Below are 19,895 nucleotides of genomic sequence, written 5' to 3'. Positions count from 1 at the left end.
ACTCTCCCCTTCCACTGTCCCCCGTCTCTCTCTCTCTCCCTCTCTCTCTCCCTCTCTCTCTCTCTCTCTCTCTCTCCCCCTCTCTCTCTGCTCTTCTCCCTTTTCCTCTCCCCCCCCTTCCTCTCTATAACTCACTAAATAAATATTAAACCTCACTCCGCATGGCCGTGCCTTCTATATCGGTCTCTCACTGCCACGTGGTTCCCTGTCTGGGATCCATATGTCTTTCACCCACGGCTGTGGCTTCTCATGGGACTGGCTGCCTCACCGAGGTCTCTCACCCTCCCCACGGCTCCCTGCCTAGGACCTGCTGGCCCGCGGGCCACTTGAGGGCTCCCTATCTGGGACCCGGCTTCCTTCGTGGCCCGCCGTGGTCTTGTGACCCACTGTCCACAGCCGCCACTCGGTAACCGCCACTCCGTAACCCTCGGGGAACAGCGCCATCTTACTTAAACCATAAAAGGATTGTGCGTGGAACGCTCTCAGAGCATGTAGTAAGGAATCAGTAGTCACATTATAAACTCCACAAGTCACCAAGACCATGCCTGACTTAGCCCAAATTATTCTGAGAAGGTATTTTGTCGGTGCAGATAATGTCCCTCATCGATTGACTTTAAATAAGGGAAGATATCTATATATTCAGAATGGGCTTGGCGTAGTTAGTTGAAAGGCCTTAAAACCAATACTGAGTTTTCCCTTTAGAAGAAAAAAAAAGCTACCTGTGGATAACATCTTCAGTTCTTCCTGAGTCCCAGCCTCCACAAATGATTTCTGACAGCCCAGCCAGCCCCGCAATCATTTCCTTAGGTACTGCGTACCGACACTTGTTTTCCCTGGTTGAACCCTGACTGAGGAAGCCTAGCTTGGGGTGGGGTGGGATGGGATTACAGAGTCTCATATTTACCTTTTACTCTCTCTTTTTAAGTCTCTGGTGGCTTGTAGCTTTTAAGGAGCCATAATTGGAGACTACCGTGCTTTGCGGTATAGCTAGGCTCTGGACCACAAGTAGGCAGACGAACCATGCTCCCTGCGCCCAGGTCTCATCCCCATGGATGCAGCCTGCTTGTTTCCAGGCTTGTTCTACAAGCCCTCTTTGCCCAAGAGAGACCAGGCTTAGACCTCTTTCTCCAGCAACCAGTGTAGGGGTGAGAACAACCGTTCCAAACACGTTGTCTCCCAGGGAGCCAGCTGGTGAGGAGGAGGCATCTCTCTCAGCAACCAATTGGGCCACAAGTCCTTGCCCCGCACCTCCCCCACATCCATCCCACAAACCCACAAACATCCTTTGTCCTCCTGCCCTAATTCTAATAGCCATGCACGCGTCTCAGTTAGGTGGTTATGGAGAACAATGATAGTTAGCCTAAGAGCATCTGGGCTTTGTGGGCCTTGGCTTCCCTTCCTTTCTTCTACCAGGAAACTAGACACTGGGAAAATGCCATCTAGAGCAGCAGTTCTCAACCTGTGGGCCCAACCCCTTTTGGGGGTCAAACAACCTTTTCTCTGGGTTCTCATATCAGATATTTGCATTACAAGTCATAAAGTAGCAAAATTGGTTATGAAGTACAACAAAACTAATTTTATGGTTGGGGTCACCACAACCTCAGGAACTGTACAGTAAAGGGTTACAGCGTTAGGAAGGTTGAGAGCCACTGATCTAGAGGGAAAATGGCGAACATCAAAATGTTTTGGGCAGGATATGCAGCCCAAAACATTCTTAATGATAATGTTAAATTAATGATATTAATCAGGAAATAGTTGTCTGATGTCTCAAGTATTAAAGCAAGTAGTTGTTGTCCTTGGTGTCATGTTAAAGCAGTGTTTTGTCTCTTCCCCCCTTTTAGATTGGGGTGTATAAACATACGAAAACCAAACATGGGCAGGTTCAGTACTCAGTATTCACTGAGTTGTCTTCCCAATGACTATGTCTCTCTGTTCCTCCTACCTAATTTTTCTAACCCACACACCCCTACCCTGGAACTTAAGAACCCGTCAAGGCTAGACCCCGACAGTCCTGTCCTAACTATGTCTATGGTGCTTCTCCATTGCAGTCACATCATGCAAGTTCAAAATCTTTCTAGGGGCTTCGCAGTGCTAGGGAAACTGAGGAAACCTATGGCCCAGGCTGCCCTCAGACTCATGGCAATCCTCCCACTTCAGCCTCCAGTACTGGAATTACATGAGCCACTGTGCAGGATTAATTCCTCCTGATTCTGTGTGCTCCTCTAGTCCCTGCTAATTCCTCTGCCAATCAATCCCCTCCTCTCACACTCCCTCTGCCCCCCCACCCTTAGTTGTCAACTCTCCTCCCCAAGCTGCTTCCAGTATCTGTTGACAGGCTTTCCCTAAAGCTGGGTGTCTCCCCTTTCAGACGCTGCAAGCAATCCATACCACAGCATGTCTTGGAGTAACTGTAGGATTTCCCTCTCCACCATCACACATAGGACTGTGAACCCCATTGTAACAAAGACCTGGGCTGGTTTTTCTTACTGTAGTGGCCCAAATAACCAGAGAAACAGCTGAGTTCATGCTTGATGGAGTACCACAGGTGAGGAATAAGCCCAGACACCTGCCTAATTGTGGGCAGGGGCTCATATACCCTGCTTGCTTGGGGAGACCAAGGGTTCACCTGTCACTTGCAGAGTAGTAATGGTGTCCCTGAACATTCTCAAATATCCCAGCTTGGTGACATGCCATATGATCAGTCCAGTTGTTAGGAAGGAGAAAGGGTAAACCCCCAAGATTCCATTATTTTTCTGTCTCACATTCATCCAGTTTCTTCTCCAAAGCAGAAACATGTTCTTTTCTCTTCTCAAACCTTTCTTCTTCTATATTCTCCCTGCACCCCTCCCCCCCCCCGCCAAATACATGAGGATTCTGTTTTCCCATTTCACTGCAGAAGTATACTCCTGGAGGGTTGCCATGGTGAGCTAACGATTCACTACCCTAGAAACAGTTGCCTAGGAAATGAGTGATGTCACTTCCAGGAGATGATTTTCATAGTAACCATCTTGGTGGAATTCAGGGGGCAGCCATGAAAGCAAAGCGGGAGGAGGGCAGTTGCCAAAGACATGTGTAAAGAGAAGGAAATAGGGGGATACAAGAGGAAAAGGAAGAAGATGGGGACCATCCCAGAGCAGCTGACACTGATTACAGATCTCAGGAATGGAAGTCTCCAGACACCACCAAAGGCAACAAGCTAAGAGGCTAGCACTTACAATCACACCACCAGTTTAGAAGAGATGCCAACTCTAAGGATTGCCTATAGTAGACAGGTGGCAAAATAAAAGCTTCTTTTCAGTCATTTTTAAAAAAGTATTAATTTATTTAGGGGAGACTCATGCCATGGTCCACACACTCAGTCAGTTTTCTTTCCTGTCGTGGGTTTGGAGAGTCAGACTCAGGTCGTCAGGCTTGGCGGCAAGTGCCTTTACCTACTAAGTCATTTCAATGGCCCATTGGCCACCTTCCTAAAATTCCAACCTCGTACATAAGACCAATAAACTGTAAATTGTGTACAGCAGGGGGAAACCCTGAATGTCGTTTTCATCTTTGTATTGTATCTACATACACATGTGTACAGAAACACATATACACATACACAGGGCACATTAGCCCTGTAAGAACAAGGCTCATGTCTATGACAATTGACAGGCATCTCAAGCCCCCCACCCAATGTAGTAACAATCTAATGGAATTATTGGGCAGAGAAGGACTGATAAATGTCATTGTGTGGTACAGAGCCATAGACTAAACCCCCAGAAGGGGCTCACAGTAGCTGTCAAGGAAGATTATAGATAAGAATTTGGATAGTCATTCCAGGGCGGGTAAAGACATGTAAAAGGGAACAAGGTTAGAGAGGTGGCTCAGTCACAACTGTTCCACCAGCACAAGGGCCTGTTTGGTCACTCAAAACCCATGTAAAAAAGCCAGGAGTGACAGCCCATGCCTTTAATCCCAGCACTGGGAAGGCAGAGACAGAACCCTGGGGGGGCATACTAGTCAGTCACTCTAGCTGAATCAATGGACTCCATGCAGTAGGACACTATCAAAATATATATAAATGGAGGAAAGCACCTGGTATCAACATGCACACATGTGGACCCCATACATGAACATAGTAGACACGCACACACAAAACTAAGCAAGCAGGCTGAACAAGTTCGGTGTAGCTTGGCTTCATCTGGTGCCACTTGTTCCCATCTGTCCATGTGTTGCCTATAGAGCATCCTTTCTCAGTGGAAGAGCAGAAAGGTTTAAAAGAAAGCAGCAAGGCCCTGATTTCAGGACATGCCCAGGATGTTGCTGGGACACTCAGAAGCCAATCTGGTCAAAAGGCAAATGTAACCAAGAGTGACAGAAGACTGTCAAGCAAGGGGGTCTTATCTAAGACGTCTCCTCAGCTCTGGGTCCTTCTCAATTTTTAAATTGCTTCTGTGCACACACAAAGGCAACATGATGTTATGGGAAAGCAAGGACCTTGAAGTCTTGCTAAACAGTATGCTAGGCTGCCTTCTGGCTCTTTAACCTTAGGAGTCACTTTTCTGAATCTCAGATTCTAGCCACCTTTTTGCAGTGCTGGGGATAGAACCCAGACCCTTGTTAACGCTAGACTAGCCCTATACCCCTAAGTTACATCCTCAGCTCTTCAACTTTTGCTATTTTGTTTTCTGAAGCAGGGTTTCTCTGTGCTGCCCCGGCTGTCCTGCAACTTGCTCTTTAGACCAGGTTGGCCTTGGACTCAGAGATCTGCCTGCCTCTGCATCCTGAGTGCTGGGATTAATGGCATGCGCCACCACTGCCCGGCTTCAGTCCTTGAACTTTAAAGTCTGTTTTTTTAAAAATTTATTTTGCATTCTGTATGTCTGTGTGGGGGTGTGCACACTTGAATGAAGGTACTCAGAGGCCAGCTCCATGTTTATTTAACCCTGGAGTTAGGGTTACAAGCAACTGAACAGGCCAACATGGGTGCTGAGAATCAAACTTTTAATTATCTCGGGGCTATTCCTATTGTTAACTACTGAACCATCTCTGCAGCTGAACTAAAGCATCACTTACCAAGGTGACTAGCTCACAGAAGGTCGTCAGCAAGTGTCATCACTTCCGTCCTCCACGATAGCCTAGGCACTTACACCTTGGGCAATGAACTTGGCACTATCCCTTTCATCTTTGGTTTCCCCAGCTGTTCTAGACACCATCAAGGTCTGCAGTCCAGTGCAAGTGGAAACAACTTAGGACCACAAAGAATGACACAAAGTTACCTAGTTGTTCAAGAGAAGAGGCTTCCCCAGGCCAGGAGTCCAGAATATTTTGTAAGATGTCAGTTTGGAGGAGGGAAGCAGCAGCAGCTGGTCATTGGAGTCATCTTTGTGGGGTCTACTCTCAGATAAGAGATCAAAATAGTTAAGACTTAGGAGCCATACCGGAAGGCAGCTCCATGTTTAAAATGTTTGTCAGTTCCAAACACCTCAATTTGAGTGATCTTTCTGTCATGGCCCCCAACTAGCTGGACTGCAGGCACATGCTCTCATACTCAGCTCAACACCCCAGTTTTGGCTTTCTGCTTTGAGAAAAGTTCTTATGTATTCCAGACTGGCCTGGAGCTCACTATGTAGATGAGAATGATCTTGAATTTCCCATCCTCCACCTCAGTCCAGAGATAGCAGGTGTTTATGTGGTACTGGGAATCCAACCTGAGGTTTCACTTGTGTGATGCAAGCACACTACCACCAAGCTACAACCCTGCCAACAGTCTGCTTTGACTTCAGCTTTACCTCTTTAAAGATAGGCACCTTAAATGACATGGCTGATACCTAGTTTTCTCCAATCAAAAGCATTAACATCATTTAGTTTCACTGTAGATTCAGAGACTATACACAGAAATTCCCAGAACATTTGTCTTATCAAACAGCCCAATGCCTAAAATCTATTTTTAAAAAGTCACTTAAGTTATTCTTGTGTCAAAGAAATAAAAGACCTTAAACATGCCATAGTGTGCTAGGTGGGTTATAAAGCAGGCTATGGCAGTTTAACTCCCTCTTGGCTCAAGAAACCCCAATTAATCAGGTGGACCTTATTTTGAGGCCAGCCTGGTTTACACAGTGAGCTCAAGGGCTACATCGGTGAGACCATTATCTCAAAAAAGACAAATAATGAAAGTTTCAAGTAAAACAAAAACAAAAGGGGGGAAGGGGAAGAAGAAGTTTTAAGTATCCTTTAAAATAAAAGAATGAAAACTGCCTGAGGTACTCAGCAGGTAAAAAGCACTTGCCACGGCTTCATGCTCCTGAATTCAGATCCTGACGCCACATGGTAGAAAGCCTACTCCCCGTGTCCTTTACCACCACACATCAATCCACACGCAAATCCCCATTACATTTTTTTTTTTCAGACAGGGTCTCACCCTTTAGCTCTGGCTGGCCTCAAACAGAGATGCCTGACTGCCTCTGCCTCCCAAGTACTGGGATTGAAGGTGTGTGCCATGACACTGGGCAAAACTTCCCCCTCAAAACAGGGGTTCTGTCTAGCTTTGGAGCCTGTCCTAGAACTTAATTCTGTAGACCAGGCTGGCCTCGAACTAAGAGAGATTCACCTGCCTCTGCCTCTCGAGTGCTGGGATTAAAAGTGTGCACCACCACTGACAGGCTTGGCAAAAACTTCTTAATCACTAAAATCTACTTCTGGCCCCAGGTTGTACACTCTAACTATAGTATCTAATCTGGAAAATGAGCCACATAAACTCAGGGTTTACTATCAATCCTCAATGGATTAACCACAAACCCTCCCAACACAGACACAGATTAAACCTTACAGTGGAGTGGCTCGTTTATATGCATCAGTTACCAGGGAGTGTGGATAGTGCCATCGTACAAAAAACTACTGTGTGCTACACACTGTGAAAGTCTGAACACACATTACCAACGCTACAATGCTGAGAAACGCAAACCGGGACTCAAAACAGCTTTGTAGGAAGGAGGAAGGGGAAAAAGAAAAGTCAAGGCCAGGCACTGATAATATCCCCAAAGCAGCATTTATTTACTCTTTTAGGTCCAAAACATTTATTTTAGCTGTCTGGCATTTCATAACCACCCATCATGATTGACACAGGTTGACACACATGATGCTGTCAGGATACACAAGAACAATAGCCAACGAGTTACAAAAAATAAATCCATGATTCTGAATCACAACCAAAAAAAAAGAAAGTTACACATATCAAAACTTCTGATGCATTGCATTGAAAAGAAAGTGTGTGCACATCATAATTTAAAGAGGCACAGCAAGGGCTGCTGAAAGCTCACGTTAAACAGTTTATAAAGCTGATGGTGAAGGAACAAGTTGTCGCTGTGTCAGTTTCCATTAGCTGAAGGAGGGGCGAGAGGGTCAAATTCATTTCTGCATGCACAAGATGTACTGCTTAACAGAATACTACCAGCTTGTTTTAAATAGCAGCCATAGCCTGTGCTGGCTAATTCTCCTTTCTACACTCCTCAATTACCATCACCTGGACTTGCCATACATCAACAGACATAATAAAATGCCTCATTCAGAACACACTTCTCTGAACAATTCAAAAGGGAATGATGCCCTGTGGCTCAAAGCAACCATCAGTCCAGCAAATGCCCATGAAGGTTTATCTGAAACTGCTTCCCACGGGACAGGAGGGCAGATCTGAATAGCTGTGCTGCCAATACAGACAGGTTTAGCACTAGATATAGTGATTGTGGCAAGGAAGAATCAGTGATGGGGGTGGTGGGTGAAGGAAGGGCCAGGGACCTGAAGGATCTTCAGTTGCCTTCTCCTGCTTCTTCATCCTGCTGGTCGCTCGTCCAGAGGGTGAGGTTGTCTCGCAGCAACTGCATGATGAGAGTGGAGTCCTTATAGGAATCCTCATTTAATGTGTCCAGCTCAGCTATGGCATCATCGAAGGCTTGTTTGGCTAAGAGGCAGGCCTGCTCTGGTGCATTCTGGATCTCATAGTAGAACACAGAAAAATTGAGGGCCAGGCCAAGCCGGATGGGATGCGTTGGCTGCATGTGCTCTTTGCTGATTTCGAAGGCTTTCTTGTATGCGGCCTCAGAAGCTTCCACCACGCTGCTTTTCTTCTCTCCAGAAGCCACCTCTGCCAAGTAGCGGTAGTAATCGCCCTTCATTTTCAGGTAGAACACTTTGCTCTCATACTGGAAATCATTGCAGTTCTTGATGAGGAACTTGTCAAGAAGAGCCAAGACATCATTGCAAACTGTCTCGAGCTCCTTCTCGATCTTCTCCCGGTAAGCTTTAACTTTTTCCAACTTCTTCTCATTTCCATCCGCCATGGTTTTCTGCTCAATACTACTAATGACCCTCCAAGAAGATCGCCTGGCACCAACTACATTCTTGTAGGCCACAGAGAGGAGATTTCGATCTTCATTAGACAGAGGTTCATTCAGTTCTGTCACCTGCAAAACACCAGACATAAACATAAGAGCACAAAGTCTGAGTATCTGAGAGTCATCCACCTCGAACTCACAGACATCCACTTGCCTCTGCCTCCCGAGAGCTGGGATCAAAGATGTACACCACCACAACCTGGCTCTTTTTCTTTTCTTTTTTAAAATAATTTATTCATTTTTATTTTATTTGCGTTGGTGTTTTGTTTGCGTGTATGTACTTACGCCATGATAGGGTCTAGGGTAATTCAAAATTCAAGTCTGCGATGGCTCAGCAGCTAAGAGAGCTTGTTGCTCTTGCAGAAGACCAGTGTTTGGTTCCCAGTACTCATGCTGCATGGTTCACAACTGTCTATAACTCCAGTGCCAGGAAGATCTGACGCCCCACTGTCTCCACATACACAAATAATTTTTTTTTTTTTTTTTTGGTTTTTCAAGACAGGGTTTCTCTGTGTAACAGTCCTGGCCGTCCTGGACCTCACTCTATAGACTGGCTGGCCTCAAACAGAGACCCGCAAATCTCTGCCTCCTGAGTCCTGGGATTAAAGGCATATACCATCACCACCCAGCTAGAAAAAAAAAATTTTAAATGATGTTTTCATTTTGGTAGAGGAATGACTGAATGGGTATCATGGAAGGCATTACAGTGGTACAGAGTGCCAATGACTCTGCTCTGTGGTACTCCCATCAGATACTTCCAGGTTTCACCCAAACTAAAATGAAAAGTACATTCATTAGTAAATACCCAACTCTGCTGAAAGGAAGCAATGCTACTTAGCAGCCAACTTTTTTTTTCTCCAACTACATGACTAGAATGTAGGTGACCATAAATTTTAAAAAACAATTACTTTAATGGAAGAGTTCAATTTCATCAGCTACAACTTTTTCTAGTTTTCTTTTTATTTTATTTTTTGAGACAGTTTCTCTGTGTAACCCTGGCTGTCCTGGAACTCGATGAGATATGCCTGCCTCTGCCTCCTGAGGGCTGGGATTAAAGGCATCTCTCCATTTCTTCTTCTTTGTTTAAAAGATTTATTTATTGGTTATATAGAGCATGTTTTCTTGCATACCAGAAGAGGGCATCAGATCTCATTACAGATGGTTGTGAGCCACCATGTGGTTGCCGGGAATTGAACTCAGGACCTCTGGAAAAGCAGTCCAGTGCTCTTAATCTCTGAGCCATCTCTCCAGCCCCCTCTCCATTTCTTAAAAACAAGACAAATTAACAACAAAAACAGTCTCCAGGTCAGCAATTTAACTGTTGTCTTTACCACACAGCCTCTGGCTGCACAAACTCGCAACCCCACGGCATTTTTACCCATTCTCTGCTCTAGGATTACACAGCATTAGTAAAAGTCACAAATAACAGTTTGCTGCTAACTCATTTAACTTCCTATGACATCATTTGCTTACTCAGAAATCTCTAGGGGCCTCCTCCCACTACTTATAAGGCAATAAACTGGATAAAAATAGACCTAGGGCCAAAAACAGAACATGACTAGAAAAATGTAAAAAGTTCTTAATCTGGGAGATATCCATTATCAGCTGTAATACTGAGCAAACAAAACTGACACAGGAGTCAAGTATGGTGATGCAGGCGCACATCACAGGTCCTCAGGAAGCTGAAACAGGAGGACTGTGCGCTCACCTGCTTGGGCTATGTAATAAGCTCAAGGCCAGCAGAGATAACTAACATTCTAAACTTAATACTGGACAAATGAAAACAGCGCCTCTCAGTTTCCTTAGAGACTGAATTGTCTTTGCCTTGCTTTGACATCATACAACCCAGAAGACTGGCATGCTGCACACTACTGTCTCTGAAGGCATGGAGACTGGTAGCTTCAGAAGCTCTGCCCAGTTCTGATCGTCCAAGTGTCCCATGGCAGAAGAACAGAACATCAGTGAAGGAAGGGTGAGGAAACACGGAAATGCCTCCACGGGGACACCAGGGGACATCGGTTAACCTCTGTGCAGAGGCCAGAGACAACTTCAGGTGCCATCCTCAGGCATCACCCATCTTTGAGGGTCTCGCTCAATGGTATGGAACAAATAAACAGCCTAGGCTAGATGACCAGTGAGTCTGTCTCTGCCTCCCCAGGTCTTGGATTACAAGCCATCTGTTCACCAACCGTTTTGCTGCTGCTGGTTTAACATGCGTCCTCATGTTTGTACAACAAGCACTTTACCAACTACGCCATCTTCCCAGTTCTGACAAGTAAAATGCAACACTCAACTAATAGCCAGAACCAAAATCCGACCAATTCTTAATTATTACACTGAAAAATCCTCCTGGCTTTCAGAACAGGCAAAGTTCAGCCCTACAGACTTCCCTTTTACACTTGTAAGCCACAAGTGGTAGATTGATTCTATTTTTAATCAAACTTGGCAGATACACCCAGTAAATGTTAACTGCTTGTTAAGTCCACTTACATAAAATAACTGGAACAAGAGTCAATATAACAGAATATATGTCAGAAACTATTCTGTAACTTCATGGGACATTGTACAACGTTAAAATGAGAACTCAGCATTTCAAATTCTGGATTTACAACCATCTGACCAAGATGAAATTAACCACTGTAAATCCCATCTGTAAGATGGTGGTACTACAACCAGTACTTGTAGACAGACCTGTTTAACACTGCATGAGAGCTGAGGGAGTCAACCACTGGTAGAGCATATGCTCAGCACGAGACCCTGGGGTTTGATTTCTAGCACCAGGCAATTAGTATAAACAAAAACAACAGGTACATAAACTAACAGCTGTCATCTAATGAATACTAGTAAGTAAAACAAAAACTCAAACTTGTTGAATAAGATATGGAAAACACTGAGGTAATCCTCTAAAACTATTACTTTTTTAGACAGGGTCTAACTGCATAGCTCAGGCTGGTCTTGAACTCACAATAATCCTCCATCCTCAATTTTCCAAGTGCTGGAATTACAGTAATAAACTATCAAACTTAGACCACACCACATTTCTAAAGGAATGGTGTAACTTCTACAGTTAACCTCTAATAGAGCAAAACAAAACAACCCAAAAACCAAAGAGCACATCCCCCACTCCCCCCAATGAGTTAGTACTATGGCTCCCATGAGACAACTGAGGAACCTGAATGCAGGAAAGTTATGTATCTGTTTGCCACCTAAAATACCTCTTTCAGGTACAGGAACAAAGCCAGAGTCCTGAGTATGCTAAGTGCTCTCCCACCCAACCCCAGAGCAGCATTTAACTGCAGCTATTACATGAATAATAATTAAATGTCTTCCAAATGTCTTCCTCAGATTAGATATTGGTACAGAGAGAATTACATTTCGATGCCCAGCTAGTGGAAAGCAGATCTCCTAATTTTCTTTTACTTCAAACAGCACTAAAGTGGCTTTCATAGCATAGACATTCAAGGTAGCTCAATCCTAGCACCCAGGAGAACGCTAGCAGAGGTCAGCCTGGTCAACTTTGGGAGTGCCAAGCCAGATGAGGGTGTATACACAGGGTTATAGGGAAGGGTTATGGGGGAGAAGGGGACACACATACTGAGAACCTGTCTCAAAAATTTTCCATATGACAATTTTTGATGTATCTTAAAAGTCCGCAAGATTTCCAGGTGGTAGGCAGAGTCTTGTACTTTGAATCCCAGAACTCAGGAGGCAGAGGCAGGTAGATCTGTGAGTTCGAGGCCAGCCTGATTTACAGAGTGAGTTCCAGGACAGGCTCCAAAGCTACAAGGAGAAACCCTATTTCAAAAAACAAAAACAAAAAAAAGAAGTCCACAAGATTATGTCTCCCTAGCCATTCAGCGGTTCTCCTTTACACACCACCTGCTCCTTTCCCCATGTCCCCCAATCTCACAGCAATTAGTAGTCAGGTCCTCTTGCCTCTTCCTGTCCAACATGTTTCGTTAAATGTGGTTTTGTTGCCTGCACTTAGATATTCATCAAATCCAACATTTCGCTCTATGATTTGCTACTATAAAGACTGTAGCAGCTGGGTGTGCTGGTAGTCTGTAATCCAAGCACTCAGGAGGCACAGGCAAAAGAAGTCTGCATTTGAAGTCAGTAAGACTCAAACAAGATAATATAGCACTTATGTTTGCATTTTATAATTTCATAATTATCACCTTTATTCTGATATAAGGACTCAGGGGAATAAGAAGACATGACTGAATTATGTTTACCTCTCTATCTATCAATACAGAAGCCTACAGTTTCCTTTTTTCCTGACATCTCAGTCCTTTACAGTAATATTCTATTCTAATTCCACTTAATATAGGTGAGATCGGGACGGGCTCGAAGACCCATTTTTTAATTGAGCTTCTGTTGTTCAGAAACATTTGCTGACTCTTCATGAGCTAAAACAGAAATTACGGTTTTCAACAGATTTGAAGCAACATCACTATTCCTAATGTGTGTGTGGGAAGGAGTGCTGGGGAATCACAACCGGGGCCCTCAACATGCTAGGCAACAGCTGTACCACCCGCTCCATCCACAGTCAACATTCTAGAGTTTACCACTGCTGTTCTCCAGGTGACGCTGCTGGATTAAGAACATCATTATAAGCATTATAACTAAACCATTTAAAACAAGAAATAAAAAGAACCTTGAAGATTAAAGACAAAAACAGCCTATCACCAATACTGTTACTAACACCAATATTCCTAATTTTATACTTCAGAGACCCTGCAACCAGATTAAGTTTCAAGGTCAGAGTAGCATACTGGCTCACTTCATCAAGCCAATGCCTTGCTCCACCCTCTCTACAACAGTGTACTTACCTGCCTCTTCCCGGCCCGAAAGAAAGCCCACACAACCCAGAGGGGAGCCAGGCAGGGTGGTGCACACCAGTGACCACAGCATTGAAAGGTAAAGGCAGGATCACCGGGAGCTCAGACCCTGCTACTTAATGTGTTTAAGGACAACCTGGGATACATGAAAACCTATCTAAGAGAAGGAAAAAAACCAACATAAGTATACTAGAATTCACTCTTCCTAAAAGCTTTAATTAGGCTTATGAATGGATGACCTATTAACATTTATTAAGAATTTTATCTATAAATTACACCAACAGGCAAAATGAGATTGTTCTCCACCTACCTAAAAATATATCCCACTAATATAGGTGACAAATATTAATTCTGATAGGAAACAATTCCCCTTATTTTTTTAATAGTTAATTTGAGGGAATGTTTTATCAGCAATTTGATGGTGCAAATATTAAGTTCTCAGTTCTTGGTGTCCTTTGCAACCCCATGACTCCTTTCAGACACGGATTATAAATTTCTAACACACTCTAAGGTCCATTAGCTTGTAAAACGTTACCTTAATGCCCCAGAAAACATCTGTGAAGAAGGAAACTGCTGGACATTTTTCAAGCCCACTTCGAAAGATCAGAGGGCCTCTTCTCCCTGTTGAAACCGTATTCTGTCCTGGTAACATCTCTCTAGTCTGTTCTTAATTCCCACCTCAGGACAGTTGATAGTGCTACACAAGTGTTCACTACTTTCCCTTAGCTTCCTTTCACCTTCATTTAAGCCCCATCCCTTTCTCTCCAACACCTTCCTCTCCCACTGCAGCCTAGAAGGCCCACCCAGGTGTCCAGGGGGAGGCCTCAGCCTGCACAGAACTGTCTGGTGACTCGGTGTGGATAGTGGTGGTTTGCAAGAGCAGATTAGGGATTACAGCCGTGTTCCCAAAAATTTGCAAAATTTAAAATTTGCATTTTAAATTCGTTTTCTTAAAGAGGCCCCAATTTCTTAAAGGCCCAGACTGCAAAGCTAGAACATACCCTGGTATACATGAAAACCTTCAATCTCCTCAGAACACCATAGTAGAATGCTGGAATCAGTATCACCAATGTATCAACAAATGGGCTGTGTATTGTGGGTTTCCTGAGACATTTTGCTGAATGTATTAACAGGACACTAGAGGAAGGATAACTTATTGTTCTTACCTGGGACCTCAATTTTATATTTCTTGTAGTACCAAAATTTTCAGATTATATTTGTAGAGTATCTGGGCTTATAATTTTTTATTTAAAGATCCTTTCAAAGGCCACCTATAGGGCATACGAGCTACATATGAGCTAGGGCAGTTAACTCATTTAAGTCAGCTAAAAATTGCCCCAAGGGCTATTTAAAAGGCAGATTTCTGAATCTCACTCCCAAAATGCTTGTATATTAAAAGGCTAAGGTGGAGTCCAAAGGAATTCTCCCCAGGCTTAGAAGGTTCACACCAAAACTAACCTAGTAGCCATGGCTGTGTGACCTTGACAAAAAAAAAAAAAATTCATCTAAGAAACCCAGGACGACGTAAAGAATCGTCTATAGTGAGGTGGTGACCAGAATTCAAACACTCGGACACGCAGGTAGGCTCTAATCTACGGGGCTGGCTAGGGTGTGGCTGGGCATGTCTCCTTCACCGGAAATCAAGCTGCAGAATCCATCTATGAGGGTCTCAGGAATGCAAAGGCACCCAGGTTCGCTTCGTTTTCATTTCCTCTCCAGGCAGACACGCTGCCTTGACCGTTGGGAGAGTCTGTAGAGACCCATGCCCTCCTACACGCCTGTGTCTCCTGGAAAGGGAGGTCTTCGCACACAAAGCCAGACCCGAGCGAGGTGTGGAAAAACGGGAAAGATCCAACTTCTGGCAAGCAGAGCAAACAGGTCGTGGCAGAGAAAACCATGAGACGGGGCTCCACTCGCGGATGATTCTTTATTACAAGTGGGTGAATGGTGGAAGGGAAGCACGTTTCGCCTCGGCTCGGGCAGAAGGGTCTAGACGCAGGAACGCGATTTCCTCGTGTACCCCCTCCCCCACCAGGGCTTCGAGCTAGGATCCGCCGACCCCCGCCTGCCAGCCTCCGAGAGGGGGACCCCGCCCCGGCAGGGCCTCACGAAACGGAGAGCTCGGCGGCCGCCGCGCCCCAAAGGTGGCCCGCCGTGCGCAGGGAGGGAGCCGCCGCCCAAGCCCGGGCCCGCCCCACAGCCCCCCGGGGCTCCCAGGGCGCTCACCGCCTTCATGGCGGAGGCCATGTCGTCGTAGCGCTCCGCCTGCTCCGCCAGTCGCGCCCGCTGCAGCAGCTGCTCTCGGTCCCCCATGTCGCTCGCAACTCGGCCTCGCCACGCGCGCCCGAACCGCCTGCCTGCACGCTCGCTCGCTCGCCCGCCCGCCTGCCCGTCCGCTTCCCGGTCGCCGCCGAGGCCGCCGCCGCGCACGCGCACTGGCTCGCCGGCTGGCGGGAGGCTGCAGGCTGCGCCGCCGCTCGCGCCCTCTCGCTGGCTGGCTGCACACACAGTGGCGAGCGCCGCGGAGCCGCCGAGAGAGGACAGGGGGCGCCGCGGGCGGGCGGGCGGGCGGGGGGGGGGGGGAGGGAGGGAGGACGCGACCACGCCTGCGCAGTCGGAGTGGCCCGCGGGGAGGCGCGCGAGGGGGGCGGGGCGGCCCTGCCCTAACGGTCTTTTTTAAGGTGACGTCATGTGCTATTAATAGCTGCGGCGAGGGCCGCGCTGGAGAGCTGCGCAGGCGCCCTCGGAGTGCTGCATTTTACCGCCGCAGTGTCTGAGGGTGGGGAGCGGTCGGGGTGCGGCGGCGCTAGTTCCTCAGGCAGGCGTTGTCGCAGCCCAAGCCAGAAGAGTGCCACAGAGCCCATGTTAGAGCTCAGGCTTGAGGGGGGTCCTGCCAGCTAATAACCCAGTGTGGGGAAGCCGCGGTCCCCACAGAGGGTAGGCTTTGCTGGCCTTAGCCACACCCAGCACTCGGGGACAGCGCTGGGGGACAACCCCTCCGAGACACACTAGAACCCACCATGCTGCTCCCTGGGAAGTGGCCTTGGGCCAGCTCTGGCTTTCACAGGACTGGGTGGCTTGGCAGAGTTTAACGTTCACAGCTGAGAGCTGGCCCAGTGCTGGGCATTAACGGGCACTCAACCTATTTCATAAGGACCACTCCAGGAAGGGCACAACAGACCCCCGTTTTTTCAAAGCGGAAGTGCACGCCACGACCCTGGTTTTAAAAAAAAGTTGGCGACCATACTGGTCGACTTACCCTGTTTCAAATCTTTGGAAGGGAGTTGGGGGTTAAAGCAGAAGTACCGTGTTTGCCTGGCGTGAGTGAGGGCCTGAGGTGGACCCTTCAGCGGAAGAAGGAGCAAAAATGCAAAGCAAGAGCACACATCCTGTGTGCAGAGGGACTAAAACCTGATTTCAGTATCTTTTTGGATTTCTGTGGCAATGGTCTGACTGGTCACTAAGCCCCTCCCAGTCCTGTCATTCTCTGCAAAGGGATCCTGGGTTGGGCCTTAAATCAAGCTAGAAAAAAACAAAAAACAAGCACTCTAGCCAGAGTGTGGTGGCACTTGCCTTTAATTCTGGCTGTTTGGAGACAGAGACTGGCAGTTGTCTGTGAGTTCAAGGCCAGCCTGATCTACGGAGAGAGTTCCAGAAAAATGAAAAACAAAGCCCAGGGTAGCACAGGAGAAGGGAGGGACCTTCACAGATGAGGACTCTGTGCTCATGTTGAAGACTATGGGGCAGAGATGAACCTGGATCTTCAGGAGCGTCATTTTCATTTTTAAATATACAGAGAGAACGTTTGAAACTTTCTTAAACATTCCATTTATTTGGGTGGGAGGCAGGTGGGGTGAGGGATGCATGTATAGAGGCCAGAGGACAACTTGGGGCAATTGCCTCTCTACCCCGTGGGTTCTTGGGAGGAATTCAGGTCATCTGGCTTACCTGCAGGTGCCTTTACTGGCTGAGTCACCTCACTGGCCAGTCATTTTTGTGTGTTTTTATTTTATTTTATACAGATCTCTCATTTGACCTGGAACTCACTAATTGGGTTATGCCTACTGACCTTAGAGCCCCAAGAATCCACAGCTTTCATCTCTACTACACTGTGGTCCAAGCATGTTCCACTATGCCTGGCTTCTTAGCGCTGGGTGCTGGGGTCAGGCAATGGGGACCTTACCGCTGGCTTGAGCAGAAAACCCTTTCCTGACATGGAGCTGTCTCCAGTCCGCAGAGACTGTCACTAAGCACCTGCTACATCTCAGGACTGCAGTAGCCCCCAGGTACAGCTCTGGTTCTGAGGAGAGGAGATCCAAAAACAAAGAGCAGGTTAGTTGGACTTTGAAGGAGATAAGAAAAATACCAGGATGTGGTATTGTGTGCACAGAGGCTTAATAAGAATAAAGATAAAATCAAAGGGTGAGAAGCTACATCCAGGAGCAGGAAGTGAGGTTTGTTGAAAAGGGATTGTGGAGTATTTTAAAAGCTAGGCTTTTAAATGATTCTTTTTAATTTTGGAACAGGGTTTCTCTATATAGCCTGTCTGTCCTGGAGCTCACTATGTGAACCATCTCTGGCCTCACAGAGATCTGCCTGCCTCTGCCCAACAAGTCCTAGGGTTAAAGGTGTGTGACACCACGCCTGGATTGCCATATGCTTTTAAGATACTTGTTAGGGGGCTGAAGAGATGGCTCGGTGATTAAGAGCATTGGCTGTTCTTCCAGAGGACCCAGGTCAATTCCCAGCACCCACATGGCAGCTCAAACTGTAATTCCAGTTCCAGGGGATCTGACACCTTCACACGGACATACATGCTGGCAAAATGCCAGAGAAGAAGAAGACGGAGGAGGAGGAGGAGGAGGAGGAGGAGGAGGAGGAGGAGGAGGAGGAGGAGGAGAAGAAGAAGAAGAAGAAGAAGAAGAAGAAGAAGAAGAAGAAGAAGAAGAAGAAGAAGAAAGAAAGAAAAAAAACCCTGCAATTAGAAAAAAAAAGGATACTTGTTGAAATTAGTTCGGTTTGTTAGCCTTGATTTTTTTTTAAATATTTATTTATTTACTTATTATGTATACAATATTCTGTCTGCAGACCAGAAGAGGGCACCAGACCTCATTACAGATGGTTGTGAGCCGCCATGTAGTTGCCAGGAATTGAACTCAGGACCTTTGGAAGAGCAGGCAATGCTCTTAACTGCTGAGCCATCTCTCCAGCCCCCTTAGCCTTCATTTTTATCAGCAAAGAAGATATTTCAAATAGGGTGGAACTTCACAGATGGGAGTCTTCTTCTAGGTGCTCACTCAAATCCCAGCTCATGGCTGCCAGGCCCTCATTTCACTGAAAGTTCGTTATCGTTGTTATGTCAGTACAGGGTGTCAAATGTAGCCCAGACCAGCCTCAGATTTGTGATTCTCCTGCCATACCCCACCTTGAGTGTTGCAGTTGTGGGCATGTGTCACCAGGCTCAGCAAGCCTCGTCCCTGAGCCTGGCAAGAGCCAGAGTTGCACCTGGAGCTACTGCAGAGCTGAGATGTAGCAGGTGCTTAGTGACAATCTCGGCGGACTGGAGACAGCTCCGTGTGCACAAGCCTGAGTCTGATCCCATCGCCCAGCGGTGAGAAGCCAGGCATGGTGGAGCATGCTTGAATCCCAGTGCTGGGGAGGTAGAGGCAAAAGGATTCCTGGAGTTTTGTTGCCAGCCAGCACAGTCTAACAGGTGGACAGTTAGCCTTCTGTGGGGGCGGGCTGCCATCCTGGGCGGCTTCCCTCTCAGAGCATTTCCGACCTCAGCCTGAGATGGTTGACTGTAAATGAAGCAGAGCTGTCTCCTGGAGAAGTGATTTTGACAGTTCTCCTGAAAGGCCTGTGCCCACAGTGCTTCCGACGAAAAGCCTGCTGGGAAGTGTTGAGATAGTGAGGGCTCCTCCTCCATAAAAGGATTAATGCCAGCTAGGAAAGGCTGGAGAAACTATTCTGGGCCATTTAAAAAAAATATTCTTCCATCTTCTGCCAACTGACACAGCAAGAAGGCACTCCCCAGAGGGAGGCCAAGTAGAAGCCGATCGGTTCCATGTCCTAGACTTTCTGAGCCCCCAAACCTAGGACAGTGTGGGGGCAAATTTCAAATTCTATAAGTTACCCAGTCTGTGCCTTTCTGCTGCAGCAGGACACAATGCCCAGGAATTGTGTAGGTGACACCTTGACTCTCCCTCAGAGCTCTTGTTGCCTTCTTTACCTGCTTCACTTCCAGCCTCCTCATGGCCACCAGAGATGTTCCATTGTCCTCACCTCCCTGGCCCTTTGGATGCACTGGGCTTGGTTGCCACTTGTCCCTTCCATGAAGGTCTCCTCTTAGCATCTATGGTCCTGCACTCTCTGGGAACCCTTCTGCTGCTTGGTCACTCCCGTCTGCAGTATGAGCTCGTCCTGTAGCTTGCACTAAAGTACTGGTGTGCTTCAGGACTACCCCAGCCCCTCTTCTCAGTCGGCTTCATCTTAGCCCCTCCATGCTCGATGACATCTTCCCAGCACAGTGTTGTGCTTTATAATTTTTTGTGTATTAATTTTGCTTTGCCTCCGAAAGGTATGTACAGTTCCAATTTCCATGTTATAGTTGAGGAAACTGGCTCAGAAATGTTTGTTGCCTAAAGAAAGTCACACAGCTATAAGCTAACAGAACCAGCGTAAA

General features: G+C 46.6%; 1 protein-coding gene across 2 annotated transcripts; it reads right to left on the bottom strand.

Moving 5' to 3' along the window:
- Positions 1 to 7,008: 7,008 nt before the first annotated feature.
- On the bottom strand, positions 7,009 to 15,625 carry Ywhah (tyrosine 3-monooxygenase/tryptophan 5-monooxygenase activation protein eta). 2 transcript variants are annotated; one of them, XM_085692159.2, is made up of 2 exons: positions 15,437 to 15,625; positions 7,009 to 8,438 (listed from the first exon to the last, which is right to left on the bottom strand). In XM_085692159.2, exons 1-2 carry the CDS (start codon positions 15,521 to 15,523, stop codon positions 7,785 to 7,787), a joined length of 741 nt encoding a protein of 246 aa, XP_085548285.1. In that variant the 5' UTR covers positions 15,524 to 15,625; the 3' UTR covers positions 7,009 to 7,784. The 2 variants fall into 2 exon arrangements, with proteins under 2 accessions (XP_085548285.1, XP_048306000.1); XM_048450043.3 differs by lacking the exon at positions 15,437 to 15,625 and adding an exon at positions 13,746 to 13,877.
- Positions 15,626 to 19,895: the final 4,270 nt, after the last annotated feature.

The sequence above is a fragment of the Myodes glareolus genome, chromosome 8 (assembly GCF_982192425.1).
Source record: "Myodes glareolus chromosome 8, mMyoGla1.1, whole genome shotgun sequence".
NCBI lineage: Eukaryota > Metazoa > Chordata > Mammalia > Rodentia > Cricetidae > Myodes > Myodes glareolus.
Note: the sequence above shows the minus strand (reverse complement) of the source record. Positions and strands in the feature narration are given on the sequence as shown.

What these genes read in the sequence shown, in the direction of transcription:
- Ywhah (XM_048450043.3), bottom strand. Translation starts at nt 13,862, where the DNA reads ATGTTACCAGGACAGAATACGGTTTCAACAGGGAGAAGAGGCCCTCTG. An exon ending in ATGTTTTCTGGGGCATTAAG is followed by an intron (nt 8,439 to 13,745) that starts GTAACGTTTTAC and finishes GGTGTTTTGCAG; the next exon opens with GTGACAGAACTGAATGAACC.